Source organism: Crocodylus porosus, unplaced genomic scaffold (genome assembly GCF_001723895.1).
Source record: "Crocodylus porosus isolate Cpor-Errol unplaced genomic scaffold, CroPor_comp1, whole genome shotgun sequence".
Taxonomy (NCBI): domain Eukaryota; kingdom Metazoa; phylum Chordata; order Crocodylia; family Crocodylidae; genus Crocodylus; species Crocodylus porosus.
Genome location: NW_017728914.1, coordinates 28,828,975 through 28,847,428, shown reverse-complemented (window position 1 = coordinate 28,847,428; position 18,454 = coordinate 28,828,975). Strand labels below are relative to the sequence as shown.

The following is an 18,454-nucleotide window of genomic DNA, read 5'->3' as shown; positions in this document are numbered from 1 at the left end:
TGGATATCTGTTTGCTTGGCCTTTGTGCCACCATAGCTTTTATGGTGGCACGAAGGCAAGGAAAGACTATGCATTTCCACCCACAAAGACTAAACATATCACCAGCAAAAGACATGGACAGTCACCACTGAATGTTAGTTTAGGGAATTTCCAAGGTTGGCAGTGAATACAAATTACTTATGGGAAAGAACATGAAATTAGTCAAGATGGGTACCCTGGGCCAGACTGGTAAGATAACAGGATAGCTCTGTGAAAGTAGCATTCAGAGTAACACATGAAGGCCATCTTGAGTTATTCATCTGTGATGAAGAAATCATAATGGATGGGAAAAATTTAAGGAGTGACAGGCAACACATAAGGGAAGAAAGTTCAAACTGGATAAGCAATCAAATATATCTATAGAACGGTTTGGCCAAACCCAACTCCTTTTAACTTGAAGTACTGCATAGAAGTTGATATTTTACGGACTCAAGCATTGTGTTAGTTTAGATGTTTACCAAGCCAGTTATATTAACAATTTATTCTAAGGACCAAAAAAAATAAAACATTACTATGTTAAGTAAGAGATGACCAATACCCGAACCCCCCCGGCACCTTCCCCAACCGCCCCCCCCGAAGAAACTCATGTGAAAAACTAACCAAGATCAGCCTGGCCTGTAGGGCCTCCTGCAACTAGATGGCAGGACTTTCTACTCTGACACATAATTAGGCTGGACTTCATGGAAAAAGCATGCCCTGGACAGGAGTGAATGACAGTGCTCTGCTGTTCCCCACCTATGCAAATATGCACTGGGATAAAAAAAAAAACAAAAAAAAAACAAACAACAAAACACCTTAGTAGCAAGTGAAATGTTTCTTAGTTAACTAGAAATGCATTGTCTCCCCGAGTGTGAAGTGCCCCACAATGCTTTACTCTTAGCTATATATTATTAATGGTGAATGAGGGACAGCCTATAAGAATTTCAGCTTGCAGTTGGTCAAATGTAATATCTTACTTCCATTTATAAAAAGGACTGAGGAACTTATGTGAGTTCTTTCAATTGATTTTATTGAGTAGCCAAATCTGATAAATTAGCACAGATAAAATAAGCATTTGCATGTGTTACAAATGACTTTTTACAGGAATAAAACAGTGAAAATTACAAACTGTAAAAAGGAGGACAAGTAAATCCTGTCTCAGATTCATAAGGGGCAAGATTTGTAACTTCACGCAAGATTAATGTCTGAGTTGCAGAAAACAAAGGTTTAATATTACAATATTATACACTACTTACAAAATTAAATTTACTAAAGTATTACATCCATAATAGTAAACAGAATATTAGAATCACATTAAATGGTCCCTTATGTCACAGCTGTTCTGCATCTTTGATTAGATTCTGTTAAGAAATTAACTCTAAATAAAAGATGTAAATCTTATTCTAGTTATTGCAAAACAGTCTATTTTGACTCAGACTCCAATATATTAAATTAAAAAAGGTAACATATGCAAATTATAGTGGATGGTACTGATGTGGACTGAATTTAACATTATGTCAAATACAGAAATAGTTTAAAAAATCTGAGAAACTAGAAAAATAGAGTACATTTGCCATAGTAGGATTGTAATGCTAAATATCAGGGCCACCTTTGCCTGTTTAAAGCAGTGGAAAGTCTTATATTATCCTTGCCATTTGGAATTAGTGACAATATTTTACACACTGGTCTGCTTTGTGATGCTGTAAAAATGTAATCAACACACCAGGTTGTTGTCCACTGCAAGAAATACAACTAACAATGTTCAATAGTGCATAATCTCCCAGGATGAACGAAAGCACTCTACTCCAAAAGGGTTCATTGGCTTAGTGTTCATAAATTATACAGGAAAAAAACCCTAACATTAGGGAATCCAATTCAAAATCGTTAGTATGCCACTAATTGATTTATTTATTCAGCCATTATCCTCGTGTACATAAAGCAAGTGAAACCATCTCAGAAGCAGGCACCATACTTAAAACTCAAATGATGGGATATGACAATAAACCATATGGTGACAAAAAGGTGCACGGGCTTTTGGCGTGTTCAGCACAAGGATAATTTCCAGCATCCAAGTGCATACATCTCATGATCATATGCCTTGAAGCGGTTTGCCATTTTAAATAAAGATATAGCTGCATAAATGAAATTCTCATTTAAGAAAAGCTAAAATATTAGACACGACTGGACCAGAACTAACCCAAATCACCTAACTGAATGCTAACAATGTCCGTCCACTCATTTCCCCTCCCCACAACATCCTCATTACATTTTCACTGGGACTGGAAAAAGCTTACGTACCTATAAGCAAGAGCGGGCAGGAGAGGGGGGACAAGCCACTTCCACTAGCTATGCAGACAGCAGGTTGGATGCTCCTAACAGTTTTGGGAGGAGTTCTCTTCAGAAATACTGTCTGAGAAAATTGTACAAAACTTGGATTTTGTTTGTGCTCAAACAGCAAGAGCAGTTTCTCTTTCAAGAACCACCTGCTTCTCCCCTGCATTAAGGCAACTCCTGTCAGTCAAGTATAGCCAGAGCCTGAAAATGGCTGCAAAAACCGATTCTACCAAGTACTGTAAAATCAGCTTTGCAAAACCCATATGAATTTACTAGCCTAGGCACGATATCTACTTGCCCACCTTTAAGACAAATAATATTTTACTCAATGAAGTTACTTGCTCCAGCAAGTAGATTTTGCAAGACTGAATTAAGTATATCAGCATTTACATGAACTAAAAGCAAAATAAGAAAGAAGTTTACTACATCACAGGCCTTTCATGGTATGGGTATAGAAGGGACAGTAAATGTGCTAGCAACACAAGTAGTCATCTGTTTATGACAGTATTCCCCAGATCAAAGTTTTATATCAACGCACTGTACTCCCCAAGCTTTACGCATGTAAATCAACTTCTAACTCCTGTTTTCCATGTTTCGTTTGTTGTACATGGAGAGGTCTGTTAATGGAATTAATATAGGTATTCTGTCTGCACAACAGCTTCGAGACTAGGCTTTTCCATAGGTTCAGAATTGTAAAATGTGTTCAAAAAACCATAAAAACCTTCCTAACAATATGGTTTGTATTTCTTTCAGAGGTAAAATTGTTACTTGTTTGGAATCTTTTTTAAAATGTGAAAGTTTTCAGTGTCTTCTCACAAGAGCAGATAAAGCCAAGTATCACCAGACAGCCTCACTTCACAAAACAGTTCCATTTTATGGACTTTACATGGAAGTTAACCTAAATTAGGTTAAAATTTATGATAACATAATTCACAGGAAAATCCAGGGTGGTTTCAGTCCTTTGTTTCTGTTCCCCCCCCTTTACTGCCATTTATCAAGGTAAGACCTAAACTCACTTTAAATAGAAAAAAAAGCTTACTGTTAGTCTCAGCCCATTTTTGCTGCTGAATCAAACCACTTGATTAGTCTTCATTGTACTCAGTACATTAGGCCTGCTTTCAACTACAATACTGATGCATTTAAAAGCTTTTAAAATTAACTACTTCATAGTCTTTCTCCATCCAACATGGCAGTTTAAGCTTACTTTTAGTCTTAAACAACCCATTTCTAAACGCTGAATTCTAAAATTTCATAAACATTTTTATATTTGTTCACTTCACAATGAATTCATTGCTACTTTCAGTATACCAGGTTGCTTTTAAAAAAGTAATGCTCAGTTGTTAAATCAGTGGCTATACTGTATAAGAATTTCCCTGCAAATCAATCAGTATTGTGAGGTTTTATATCTAGCAGCAAAAAACAAACAGAAAAGCAAAACAACTTACAGAAATATACATTCTGAACAACAAAGAACTCTTTATTTTACAAAATGTATTTCACCTCTTCAATATTGCCTCTGTAAATGTATTCATGCTGCAACTACTTACAGTAAAAACATAATTTGCAGCAAATTAAAGGTGCCCAACCAGTTCACATATTTCAATTTTAAGAAGTACTATATTATGTAGTTGCACATTTGATTGATTCTTAGTTGTGGTCCTTTATTTGCTTTACTTGGTTGAAATCACAGTGAGAACTTCTCATCAACTGCATCAGGCCACAAATTTAAAGAAGATATTAAAAGCGCAAGTGTTCTTTACTGCAGAAAACTTTCCCCAAGCAAGTGAGCCATACAACCCGTGGTTCATTTATTCACTTGCTGCTGTATGTGCAGAAGGAACTCATAGTATGATAAGGCAGATTCTGTTCTGTCTTCTATCATATTCTGTAGGAAACTTGGTTTCAGTGGACTTTCATCCCTTTAAAACAGAAATAAAACATGAGTAATATAAGATAAGTATGGTCTATAGCACCAGTTGTTTAAAACAGTAAGATAAACTGCAACATTTTGAAAGATTTACTAAGCACACAGACCAGTAAAAAAAGCAGTAGCAGCTAAAGACCTTGCAATCAATCATTTGCAATTCAATATACTGGAAAACAACCAATTAGTTCAATTTACTATCAATCGATTTACTCAAGTTAACCCTGGCTACTTCTCATTCTCCACAACTATAAAAGTGATTAAGAAACAAGAGACTATGAGCAGTCACACTAGTGTCTCAAACATTTAGCCACCATATGCTGCACATTTGAGGCCAAATAGGTCACTAAAGCGGCCAACATGGGACCATTCATACTTCAATAAAAGGACTTAACAGAAAAAACTTCTTACTCACCTTATTATATACAATATAGGAAAAAATGGCCTCTGCTCTCTCAGCCAGGAGATGAAAGCTATTATTCTGGTAGATTCAGCTGTATCAAGTTCTGGAAGGTGCGTCTATTAGACAAAGATTATTATTAAGCTACAGTAGAATGTGTTTTTAGGAGAAGTAAATTTACAATTAATAAAATAAATCAACCACCGTCTTAAATCAGGCAAAGTAGGCAAGTTAACATGAAGCTGTTCTATACATCACAGTAATTGTAGTCACCGACTATCCTTGAGCAATCTATCAAATTGTGCCATACTGATGCTGGCTCTCAGCTGTCACAACTGGGAGGACAACCTCACCTTCACTTGAGGTACAGGAGAATGATATTAAAAACTCCCACCAAAAACTAAAAGGCTTAGTCTGCACCCACAAACTTTGCCTGCATTAGTCAACGAATACCAGCTTCACTTATTTGCAACTTCAAGATGAGAACCCCAGGTTAACATTTTAAACATGGAACTCCAAAAGGAAGGAGAGAAGCAGAATGGAAGAAGTGAATTTCTTCCAAAACCTGAATTGAATTTGGCTCGACCATGCAGACCACTGCAATGAACATGATGACATTTTACTTATATAAGATGTTATTTTGATGTTTGAGCCAAATGTTACACCAAAGTACTCACCATATTCTGTGGTATAGATGCATAATTTGGAACCCCAAAGACTTGGTTAATAAAATTCTGTCCACAGTTCTTTCCAATCCACATAAACATCACCTGAAAGAGATGGCCCAAAAAAATCAAAAATCACAGCATTAAAAACTGCAACATGCATATCTTCATAGGTTTCCTAAATATTTCAAATGCTCAGGAGTCTCCAAAAAGAACCCAGGTCACACATATTAAACACTTTCAGATAAAAGTTGTTAAAATTCCCAAAGCAAACAACTTACAGAGCCAGCATCCATAAGGTAAGCACCATCCCTACTCAACTTTTCCACAGACAATTGAAGGATGGGTGGCTGAGGTATGGTTCTATCACTGATGTTGAGGGCTCCCTAAAGAGAAAAACGTATGACATCAGCGTGCATCTACATACACAGATGAGAAACAAGGACAGAGAAACAAAAGGAATATACAAGTGATAGATATACACTTCCATTAGATAGAAAAGATAACTATCAGAGCCATGTTTTACCCTTCAAGTGCATAACACGTCTATCACAAACATTCAAATTTAGCCATACATTTTTAAAAAAAAAAAGCATCTGTTTTGTCCAGACAGATTGATTTCCCTTCTGAAAGTTTCATGTTTTATTTTCAGAAGTCAATAGGCTTTGAAGTAGTGATCTAGAGAACAGGTCTGTCACCTGCAATAAGTATAGCTATTTATATTTGCTCACAAAACTATTGTCGAGACTTCTTAAAAAGCAGCTGTTCAAGAACTGCATAGAAAGCATCACTGCTGTAACATCTCCTTTTATGAGATGCAGCATGTAGTTCGAAAGATTTCTGAATAAGAACCCAATTACATTTTCAAAGTGCTAGTCTCCGATATCTTCCACCTGAACTCTCCAGATACGGGAATTCCCACCCTGCCAACTGGATCACACATCTTGTCCAGAGCTCATCAATATAAAATTGCAAGAAACAGTTGGGGAAAGACAAGAGGGAACTGCTCAAAAGCCATACGACTCTGCCTCCATCACAGGACCAGCCAAACCACCAGCCAGGTCTCAAGAAGGGGACTATGTACTGTATTCATAACATGTTTATGAACTTCCAGTTAGCCCGACTTGCTCTCCAATGCTCTCCTGCCACTTTCCCACTTATTTAAATGACAGGCTACACCTCTGATATTTGGAACAAGACTCAGATGCTATGGAACACAGCTTTAATGCTGCTGCCTTTATGCACAATTCATATCTTAGGCCTTCAACTTAAATGCCAAAGAATCAGAACGTCACATTTCTTTTCATAGATTGCCTCAATGGATCTTTAGAACAGAATCCAACTCTAGAATATCCTGAGAGATGACTGTATACCTAGAAAATTATTACAATTCTTTTTTTCTAATAAATGATCTAAGAAACCAAGCAACAAGCATACCATGGGTAAAAAAATAAAACAAACAAAAGAACATACCTCATCTGTGAGATTGTCAATTCTGTACAGACTGGGATGGGTCATGAGCATGAGGTAAATTAGGGGCTGGTTCTTCACTTGACACATAGTAAAAATGCGTTCGTCTAAACGGGTTGTCGTTCCGGTTTGGAATGCTTTCTATGAACAAAACCAATATTTTAAGTATTTAACCTGCCATTAATTTCCAGCCAACAGGGGGCACTAGGTAGAGTACCACATTTAAATATATGAAATTTATACATAGTTGCATCTGATTTTGTTTTGGTACATTTAAGTATTTTAAGAGTCCCATATAAAATTCTACCTTGAGAATTCACCTAAAGATATCATTATAAAAACTTTGTGAGCAATCCCACCTAACTTATCTATGTGCAAATCATGTTTCTTAAATTATACCTGTGAAACTCATAACTAATTGCTTAGTGAACTTCTGGTGCCAACAATTAGTAGTGGAATGATTTCTAAAGAGCTAGAGATTGGAGTCAGAGGGAGGTATAAATTCATTAAACATTTTTTTTTTTTTCTTTTTTTAGAGCAACCATATTTAACTCTACTACACAGCTTCTCAGGGGGGTGTTCAGACTCAAAAGGCAATGGCACTACACAGGCTCACAGAAGCAGCTCTTGTACAGAAAATATCACTATTTGTCTCACAAGGACACTTTCAATTTGGGTGGATGCCTAACAACTAACTCAGCCTTTGGAAAGTTTATTTTCTTCTTACCTGTTTTAAGAGAGCCAGCACATAAAGTGGAAAGAGTCGCAGAGAAAAGGGAGCCATGAGACCAGGCTGCTGAACACTTAGGACTGAAGCCCGATAAGCAGATAGGGAATCAATAACAGCATTCACCAAGGCATCCCGAGCATCGCTCAAACTAGCAGAAACTGACCGGTCCACAGCTAAAAATAAACAGCAGATATAGAAGATTAACAGCAAGTTCTCTCATTTCTCTACTAACTTAAGATATCTGCACCTGCTTAGCTCTTCATCTTAGGATCTTAATGTTCTCACAAGCATCCCAACTAACAAGAGGGATAGTGACATCAATGAAGCTTAGAAGAAAAGCCAAGAGTCTGATTTGCTGCTCCAGTTGCTGTAAGGCAATCAGTAGGTTCTACTGATACATAACATTTTAAAATCTACGCATTCAAACAGCACATTCACCACTTACCCATATTAGCCAACAGCCCCGTAATAGCTTGCACATCAGCCCCCAGGTAGACATCACTCAGTGTTGTTACAACTGGTAAGCACATAGTGTGGACACGAATCCTTCTTTCACCTATCAAGAGAAAAAAATTGTGTAGTCTTCAAATGGCATCTCCCCCCACCACAAAGGCAACATTTAAAAAAACCTGGTACATACAGAGCAACAATGAAGTCTGGATACTAGTATTTCCAGCAATTTTGATTTTTAAATTAATGTCCAAAGTTACCAAAAGCAACTGGTTTGTATCCCAGAAAAATACCTACTACAACTGAAGTATCTGAAACTTTACAGATCTCAAGTGGCAAACTGAGAACTCAGGCCAATCTCTTGGCTCAAAACAGCACATTTTTAGATAAGAGCAAGTTTTCTAGCGTGCAGGTTAACCCGTAAAGTGAAAATGTAATAATGCCACCACACAGCAGCGTATACAGCTAGTTTGTCAGTATTCTCACTTTTAAATCCTTGCCAGCTTACTGGACACCATGAAAATTCACCTGCAGCTACCTAAATTGTAACTTAGTTTACTCTTTAAGATCTTGCCCACATGGCATCTAGCATATTACACCACAGACCTAGCTGATGCTGTTGATGTTTCTTACCTTTGCTGGAGGTGTACAGAAGTGCTGACTGAAAAGAAACAACCTGCATATCAGTAAGACTCTCCTCCACTGACATCTGTACAGCGTACCCTGCATCTGGGTTCACGTTGGGTAAGGACAACAAGTCTGTGGATCGTACAAAGAAGTTCCCGTGGAAGGTGTGGATGGAAAGACCTAGGAAAGAAAAAAACAAACCCATTTGGTTAGTGGTAGTTTTAGAATCAAATATAAACAACTGATTACATATTTGCATTCCCTTCTAGCTTGCTGACATACCACCTTTTTCCAAATTTGGCATCATCTAGCAAATGAAAATACTGCAGGCTGAACAATAATTTGCAGAAAAGGTGGTGGTTACTGAAAATTCACAATACAAACCAGCATTAAGATTAGCCCCACAGAAGTGCAACTCAGAATTTCCAGATATTTCTAATGTAGAATACATGGTATGAAGAATCATTTAAGAGAACGTACTATGTAAAAATTCCCTTGCTATATAAGCACTACTTTTTCAAACCAGTAGTTTAAGTCTGAAAAGTTGACAGATGTAAATGATGAGACTAAATATAAAAGTGCAATAACCTTGTCAGAGTCAGTACTAGAAAGCTGTACCTCTATCAAAATTACAAACTGAACAAGACAGTAGGAAATTCCCCCGTCATCTCATGAAGATGTCAATAGAGAAGCCTCTGGCTTAACTACAGGACAGAACGCAGTTGTAGAAAAACGTTCCATGTAGCAGATATATTAAGTTATAGTCCTTTGTGAGAACCACATGGAAGTTCATGGCAACTAAGTGCTGATTTCTAGTTCTGGCAAGGCAAAAACTATTTGGTTGCTGGCACCAGTTTTTACTGACAGGGAAGTAGTTTGTATATTTAAAAAATAATCTGAAATCAGGTTACCCGACATGTGTGTGCGTGTAATTTGCCATTTGTTTATTCATGCCTGTGGGGAAAAATGCCAATACAGTATTTTAACTAAAAAAAATTCAGACCTTTGGTGCACCGTATCCTCATGACAGCTTCAAAGCCAATCTTTCTAGTTAAGTATCTTTTCAACTCCTTCTGTAACTTCTCCACCTGAACAGGGTTGTGCTTATGATGATAAGATTGGTAGTAATAGATGCTACCAGCAGAATACCGTGATATGCAGCCTAAGAGAAAAACAATGTACATTAGAGTACAAACTGGTTGTTGACTCTGGTCTTTAAATTACAGTGCAGTTTACCCATTATTTTAAATTGTCATTTGCCTACATTAAGTATTAAATAACTCTCTCATATTACACATCTGTAGGCTTATACCCAAGCATGAATAATCTGACACAGCTATGTTCAATTAATCATGAAGGTTATAAAGGTATGAAATGGATTTATCACTGCCATGTAGGAAATACGATACCACACTACCCAGACTATTTTATGGGCAAGAAAGTAACTAAAATGCTAATAAAGCTTGTTCCAAAGATGTTTATTCAGTCATCTAATGAGAGGTGGGAAGGAAAATAATTTATTTCTGCTGACTTTTACCTTATCCCCAGACGACAAGCATCCTTTGAAAATAGTGCTAGTGTTGAAACATTATGTCTTGCAAACAACGTAGTTACACAAAGACAAAGCTAACTTTCAATACACTAATATTGTAGTCCAATTCAATTCCTACATTTGCCACCGTAGTATTTAACACATGTCTAGAGTTAACACAATGGTAAAACCTCAGAAACTTAGGACACTGATTCTAGAGGAAAATGGACAAGTTTTGAGGACTCAAAGACAAAAGTTCTACCATCAACGAACAAAAAAAAAAAAAAAAAATTCACAAGTAAGGCTGTGAATTTTCTGACCAGTGAAGACATTACTACCAATTATAGTTTGGTTTTTTTTAAAGCAAGGAAGCTTATTACTAGTGACATTCCTTATAAGCCTAGGACTAAATGACATTAAAAACACGGAGTTTTGTTTGTTTTGTTGTTCTGTTCTAGTTTAAATTTAGTTTCTTTTCTTAGGCAAGATCTTATTTCAGTCGAATCTCGGATTTATTTTGTCTACTAATTTAGACAGACTGCCAGCTGTTTCATGAGATGAGAAAGAACTGGTGAACGGTTAGCTTGGCCACAAGGCCTTGAACTCCTGAGGAACGTTACTTATAGTACTTCATTAGAAAGACCCTTCTCTGCCATTCGTGGTACCTGTTCATTTGGAGAGGGTTACTAGTCAATGCTTTGAATGTTAGCATATACAACACTGAAACAAAAAATCTAGTTTCACATGCTTGAACTGCAGTGGACCTTCAAACATTTTTAACTGCAGTGTAGAAATACATATTACAACAATTCATTTTTAGAAGCACCCTATAAGGTCTTACCTAATGAAGCCAGATCAGAATACTGCCCACTAAGAAGAAACAAGTCAACTGCAACTTGCTGCCCCGAGCAGTCCAAAGCTAACTTCTTATAGAAGTCAGTGGACGGTGTAAGATGTATGTCCTGTTAATATAAAAAACAGAAAAAGCAATTCCCAACAGCGCACATTTGTGCCCCAGTTTCAAGGATAGTAAGCACTGCCTCCTCTCACCAACTTCAACAGCAATCCTGGGTGTTCCATATCTTTGAAAATCAAACAGTTTCCTTAGTAGTTCCATTACACTCCCAGAACTACAAAAGATCTATGGGTCACCTAGAATATCCCACTCAAGAGAATTACATAAAACTATGCAATGGGGTAGCATTTCCTCATTTTGTTGTGCTTTTCTAACTGTAGCAGTATACTGGGTGTGCCTGCTCCTTTATGGGAGCTAGCAGCCTGTGAGGCTGCTTGCAGGTGGGGAAGGGAGCTAATGAGGCATATGACCAGAAGAGGGCTCAGGCTGGAGCTATATTAGCCTAGAGCCTGAACCGTCCAGGGTTCCTACCCTGGCAGCTGCAGGGGAAAGAGTTCCTGCCCAGGAGAGCCACCCAGGGGTGCTCGACTGCCTGCTCTGTGCTTACAGGAATAGTGACCCCCTGGAAGCAGTACTAGAAGTAAAAGTTTGCCCTCTTAAAGGCCCAGAGGGTTGTTTCCATTCTTATTGTTATGTTATAGCCCAGGGGTTTATGTTTAATGTCACTGTTTAGACCGGCAGTTCGGGTTGCGACTATAAGGGGCGGTTACAGAGGTCCCATTAGTGCCCATGGGGGAAACAATAGCCTTGAGCCCTGCCAGGGCAGGCTCAAGGCCTGAGCAGCTGTTGAGTCCATAGTAGGCCAAGTGTAAATCCACAGGGGCAGACAGAGGGGGCCAGGGGCCGAGTGCCCTAAAGGGCCAAACATCAAACAGTAACACCCGTGAGGCTTGGGGAGTGGTACAGGGGAGGCTAAGGAGCCAAGCAAGGAGCCCCTAAGGTGAGCAGTGCCCAGAAGCAGCACAGGCAGACTGAGGGCCTGCTGGCCTGGGGCGCAGGACTGTTACTAAGGGGACTCTGGGACAGCCCAGTGAGGATCAACACAGGCTCAGGCTCAAATAGAGCTCACAGGCAGCCTCCCTCTTATAATCTTTAATAAAGATCAAGGCATGGCAGGAAAGAACCAAAGGAAGGGCTGCAGCTCAGCCTGAGCCAGGCAGGGGCTGCACGGACACTAAGGGGAATCGGAACCGCCTCATGGCCATGGATTTGCTACACTAACCTTTGCAGATGCTCTTTGGTTTGGCTCTTCTCGGGATTTCAGTGCTCCCACTCCTACAGATGGAAGCTGTGTCTGGAAGACTGAGATTCTACCACCAGTGGGGGACATCAGTTTAAAGGCAGCCTGTAACGCAGGTCCCAGAGCACTCTGAGTTTCCAGAGACTTGGTAAACATCTGTGGCAAGGTCCTCAGTAGGTCTTGAATTAGCTAAGCCAGAGTAAAATTACTTACAATTAAAATCTTAAGAGATGTCTCCTGCTGATCCAACTTGTCAGTGTGGGGTACTGTTAATACTAAAGGAGGAAAATCAAAATACCCGCTCCAAAAAGCAAATACAAAATGTCAAGAAACAAGATAGCCGTTTGCTGTTTTGTAGCTACCACCGAGACCCTATTTCTACCAGAAATTTGGTACTTGCAAAATAGTATTAAATTTAAGAGCATTAACATTTTTAACACAAAGTAGTAAAGCAATTTTTCAGATTAAAATAATACACCTTTACTTGTCCTCATCTACTATTAAGAGAGAGGGCAGACATTAAGACAGGCCCCTACTTAAAGAACAGCAGGTGCATTTCACTTTTTCAGTTAGTGATAAAGAGCCAAAGCTGGGTCATGGCTACACTAACAAAAAGTCCAAATGTATGTTCTTATGTTTCACCTAACACAACAATCTTTTTTTCTGAAGAAAACTTCTGTAGCATATCAAACAGAATATGGAAAAGCTTAACAATATTTTAAGTAATTCTGCTTCAGAAAGCACTGAAGTCCCATTTAAAAGACACCCGCAACTGGAAATTCATCTTCTGAAAAGATTCAGATGCATCCGACTTCAGGTGACAGTATTCTGGCAAGTACTACAGAGCTGTGCTATAGACTGCATACGATCTCAGCTGCTTAAGGCTTACCTCTTTGTTTTCATTGAGGTTTACTAATAAGTTCTCTGGCATTGGTATAAACACATCTGGAAGAACAGAAATGAGGCTAGTTATTAAACCATGCTTATATATTCTCCCCAGTTTTCCCAGTTAACAATTTGCAAATAATACCATGCCAGTAGATAACAGGCATCTTTATTTAACAGATGTGGAAACAAAGGCTCAGTGAAGTTAAGCAATTAATTCAACATCATAGAGGCAGCATATCTGCCTAGTGGAGTTGGGAATCCCTGGTTCCAGTCCAGTATTCACTATATCCCTACTACACCTGTGATCAAGTCTGAGTCCCTGCTGGAAAATACATGATACACACTTTAATTAACTAGCAACTTTGTCCTTTAAGGAGTACAGCTCACTCATTAAAAAAAACTCAGCTTGGCTTGTTTAACGATTGTTAACAATCCAACCATCTTTTTTTCTAACCATTTACAAAGTTGGCTTCTTATTCTGGCCTCAGTAACAGCTACACAACCCCAACACCTCTTAATTTGAGATGTGAAACATAACTATCGTAATTATATTAGCTTGCTTCAATTTTTTAGGCCACATACAAGGAAGAAACACTAGTTTAATAATCTAAAACTACCAGTAGATGACAAAAACAGTTTCCTCTACTAATGTTAGCTTAATATAAACACACAAATAAATAAATAAATAAATAAACAAACAAATAAAAGTCCCACCATGTTAAGACACTACCCCTCTTGCATGTTCTGGGCTGCTGCAGGAACTATGTACCGCTTAAAAGTCCTGCAATGTCTAGTGCCCAAAAAGGGCACTAGACATTGACTCTCAGCACTCAGCATTGACTCTTGAGCTCAGCTTGTCAGTGTAAGGCCACCACAATCAATAATTATATTTTAGTAGTATCTGAAGGTTTTGCCAGGTTTTTAATAAAAAATTTTTTAAGCCTCTGTGAACCGAATACAGTTATGAAGATGCGAATCATTTAGCTTGGAAAGTAGATGTGCTGGAGGATAGTGAGGTCTGTAAAATAAGATCCTGTAAAACACTTTGGTGCTCTTTTTCTCCTGTTGTAGAACAGGCAAGGAAGGTTCTTCTGAAACTAAACACAAGTATGATCACAAGGAAGCCTCCTCCCCCAAACTAATCTTCATTCAGTCACTGTGAATTTCACAGGATGCTCCCAAGCATCAGCGGCTGCAATGCCTTAGTGATAAAGGGTTTGATAATTTCATGGGTTAAACTAGAATGTAAAGGAATCTGATCTCATGTTTCAGGCCATGAACTGTTCACTTGTTAGGGCCACAAAGGAGCCCTTCTGCAGGCCAAAGCATTGTTAAATGGGGCTTGGATAAGATAGCAGATTTCACTGTCCCTGAGCATCAATGATTAATGATCTGAGCTGGGAATCCCCCCCCAACACGTGCCCAAGAAGAATCTCAAAATTGTCCGACATTTTCTAATATTTGGTCTAGAGTTGCCTCTACATACCTTCAATATCTGAAACTATTAGCATCTGTGGTTGAGAGAGACCTTCCTGAAGACTGTAGAAATGGATTGTACTGTCAAATGTTATAAAGCCTATTTTTGTTCTAGTGTTCCCAGGAAGCCTAAAAACCAAAGACACAAAGGGTTCAACAAGTCAACTGTGCCCTTTAAGTACTCATGCATTCATTCCTACAGTTTTTATAATGCAATTTTGATGCAATGAATATTGTAGAACATTCCCCCCCCCACCCCGCAAGAATAAAATGTCCATCTAGAGCTAATGTCTGAAAGAAACACAAACTGCTACTCTGATTTTTATTTTCCACTAGCTCAGCTTTCAGGCTTTCTACAGAAATAAGCTGATACAATTGTGTTGGCTAGCTGTCTAAGAAAAAAAAAAAAAACAAATCAAGATTCATGTAACTTTCCTTCTACTTTCAAGAAGCAAAAAAAATCCCTCCCTGAAGGGGAGTTCTCAGACAAGTGTGGAAGAACTTGGATTGGTATTGGCTGATATAGCTGGTTAATAGCCTCTGGCTGGTCAGTCTGTTGGGGGGGGACCAGGGGAGAGGCAAAGGGATGGGATGCAGACTGAGGCCCCTCCAACAATGAGGGAGGGAGTGGGGCAGGCACTGTACAGCTAGGGTGGGGCAAGGCATGGGATGGAGCTGTAGCTCGTCCGGGGGCAGGAGCACGCACAGGGTGGCTCCCACCGCTGCGCACACCCCCAAGGGAGGCAAAGGCGACATGCCCCCCGAATCTATGCACAGGCTACCGCTGGGCACCTGGGACCACAGGCTGCGCCAGGTTCTTCCCGGCAAGGGGACTAGGACAGGGCAGTACTCAGGCCAGGCATGGCTGATGGCAGCAGTGCTGGGAAAGAGGCTCCAGCCACCCAAAAATTTGCCACAGCCCCCTCCTTCAGTGCTGCTGCCACTTGCCCTGCCCCAAATACAGCCCAGGTCCAGCCCCCACATTAGGCTGCACAGGGCTCTTCCCCAGCCCCAAACACACAGAGGCAGCCCACGGCTCCATCCCATATGCTCCATCCCAGCCCCACTCCCTTGGTCACCGTGGGAGTCTCAATCTGCCCTCCTCCACCCCACACCCCTTCCCTTCCCCACAGACTTCCCGGCCAGATGCTGCTCTTCAAGCTGCTAGGCTGCATTCCTGGCCGCATGCATGGTGCGGCTGCGCACACGCATGCATGCAGTGCTTACTGGTAACATTATCAGCCACATCAGCCAAAAGAAAACAACAAACAAAAAAACAGTTTTCCTTTTAATCGGTGCTGATACCATATGGACCATCGTATTGGTGCACCTCTGGTTGCAAATGGTCCTCTTGCAAACTACAGAAGTCGACTAGTAATCAGAAACTTAACTTGGAGAGCGAGAGTGAGAGCAAGAGTGAGAGAAGGCTGTACAAAAGGAAAACAAACACTCAGAGAGATTCTCATCACAAGTTCTTGGCCAAGTTGCATGAATTCTAGAAAGTGGGTATACATACAAGAGTTAAGGTACTATAAAAACTATAAAAACAGTTTACTGGGCATGGTTACACGTCACTTTACGGTGATGACGTTACTGCACTGTGCTTCAGTACTTCCTCTTGCACGTACTAAAACATGGTGCAGTAACCACCCATATCACACCATACAGGTGATGCACGTTTAAGATTTCCCTGCTGTGTCACTGTAGTGGTGCACTATAAGCAAGGAATGCGTTATGGTGTCGTAGCTAGCGATCATATGTAGACCCGAGTAATCGCTACATTGCTGTAGCATGCCATATGGCGACCTAGCACAAAAGGGTAGTGTGTAGACACACCCACTGAGTACTGAACTTCTAAGTGGAGGATAGGGGTACTTCTTTGGAATACAGAGATTACACAGCTCTTTTAAAGAAGATGAACATGTTCTCAAGAGACTCAAGGTTAGCATTTAAGATTAAGACCACTTCCAAATCAAGCTGGTTAAAGAGTCAAGTAGCCATCCTAGCAGATTTCAGACTTACAAGAAAATATGAGAGCTCTAAGGATCAAAAGGGTGGCCCATCCATTCCTTGTATAATGGTGCTGCAAAAGTTGACCAAATCTTAGGATCTCTTTAGGCAAATTATTATGGGTATCTTGACTTAGTTCATTCAGAATCGATGCATTTTAATTTTTGTGCAAAAACTACTGCAAGTTTCAGCACAGGTACTCCATAAACACACTTTCGGGCAGTACCTTTGTACCTACTTATATATAGTATGAACTACACAAGATATTAGTCCAAAACCAAAAGGCTCATAATTTATCATATAGGCCACTGGGTTTGGCCCCCAGCAGAATCAACAGCATTTCAAGCCATGGTGACCCCCTGGTGAGCACTGCTCCAGAGACCTCCCACAAAGAACCCACGTGCTAATTAGCACCCCCACCCACAAATGGAACCAAGTGGTCTTGTCACGAGTTCTGGGATCCTACAAAAATTTATAGGTAGATGGAGGTACAGGGCTACCTGATCTAGCTCTGCCTCAGAGTGCAGGGCCACACTAAATCACATGTGATGGGGGGCAGGGGGAAGAGGCAACAGAGGCCCTTGTCTACATAGATTTTTGGCGAGATCCGCTAAACATTTAAGGCTGGTGAAGAAACAGGAATCATTGGAAACAGGAGGAAAAACTGTGCTGCTCAGCTGTGGGAGTGAAGAGGAAGTTGAAATGTATTTGACATAGTAGTTCACCATGACTTGAAAAAGCATCAGCCCCAAGAGGGACTCAGTACAATAGGCACTGTATCTTATTCAAGTGGACTGTGCTGAGCTAGACTTGTGGTAGGTTCCCATCAGGCTCTTGGCCTTTTTGGCCAAGATCAAATGCCGCCAGACTGGACCCAAAGGGGACCGCCTGAACCACTCCCCCTCCGCACCAGCTGGACCCTCACTTCTGAGAGGATTCTTCAACCACGGACAACCCTGCTCCACCCGAAGAGGACCCCCATGATCAGACTCTATACGGACTGAGACACTTCCTTCAAACCACTTCCTCCACCATTGTAACGGGTTTGTGTGTATCCATCTCCTTTCTCTCTCAGCATCGCGAACCCCCTCCCTCCCCTTCCTCCCATCCCCCACCCCTGGGCTTAGATGGCTAACATTGTATCTCCTGTAACCTAGTTGCATTCCCCTCCTCACCCCCATCCCTCGATTGCTAGTCCCTCGCTCAGGCGATCTGTATTTCCCTACTGGCTTTGTCATCTTTTTTGGATTCCCAATCCTAAACATTTAAATAAAAGTCAATCTGTTTTTCTGGCACCAAGGGGATGGCGTCAGGTCTGGCTGCAGCCCTCCCTGTGCCAGCCTGCTGGTACAGACAAGAGTGCCCTCTCCAGGGAAATGGCACTCGGCCTGGAGGTACTGGGGGTTTTTTTTGCAGTTTTTTTCCCCCAAAGGGCCACACACAAAAAAAGGTTTCCCTCAGTATGTTGCCTAGTATGGGCCATGTGTTCTACAAGGATGCTCAGTGTGGGCTGTACTTAAATAACGTCATAGTTGGTTTCCATTACTTAAACTGTTGTCAGAGGCAGCATGTGCTAATGATAAGTAATGTATTTAATGAGGTTTACTTGTATGCAAGTATAAGACAAGGGACTCCATGCCCCCCAACTAACTGGAGGCGGGGAAAGCCTGGTTTTATATTTGAATAAATATGGTATTCCATCCCCTTTAAAAACAAACAAACAAACAAACAATCTTATGAAGGAAAACCAAGTAGTGAAACAATGAGTCGGTAAA

The 18,454-nt window shown here is 40.2% G+C and overlaps 1 protein-coding gene across 1 annotated transcript in view; it reads right to left on the bottom strand.

The window, feature by feature from the left end:
• Positions 1-1,027: 1,027 nt before the first annotated feature.
• Positions 1,028-18,454, bottom strand: part of SEC24A (SEC24 homolog A, COPII coat complex component) — a 42,752-nt gene continuing 25,325 nt past the window's right edge. Inside the window, exons 11-23 of the mRNA XM_019535095.1 lie at positions 14,680-14,798; positions 13,195-13,250; positions 12,288-12,494; positions 10,991-11,111; positions 9,622-9,780; positions 8,625-8,798; positions 7,987-8,097; positions 7,539-7,714; positions 6,815-6,952; positions 5,623-5,727; positions 5,354-5,446; positions 4,692-4,795; positions 1,028-4,271 (exon numbers count right to left, since the gene is read on the bottom strand). Coding sequence (XP_019390640.1) covers positions 4,157-4,271; positions 4,692-4,795; positions 5,354-5,446; positions 5,623-5,727; positions 6,815-6,952; positions 7,539-7,714; positions 7,987-8,097; positions 8,625-8,798; positions 9,622-9,780; positions 10,991-11,111; positions 12,288-12,494; positions 13,195-13,250; positions 14,680-14,798 — 1,678 coding nt within the window. The 3' untranslated portion in view covers positions 1,028-4,156. The remainder of the gene's footprint in view (positions 4,272-4,691; positions 4,796-5,353; positions 5,447-5,622; positions 5,728-6,814; positions 6,953-7,538; positions 7,715-7,986; positions 8,098-8,624; positions 8,799-9,621; positions 9,781-10,990; positions 11,112-12,287; positions 12,495-13,194; positions 13,251-14,679; positions 14,799-18,454) is intronic.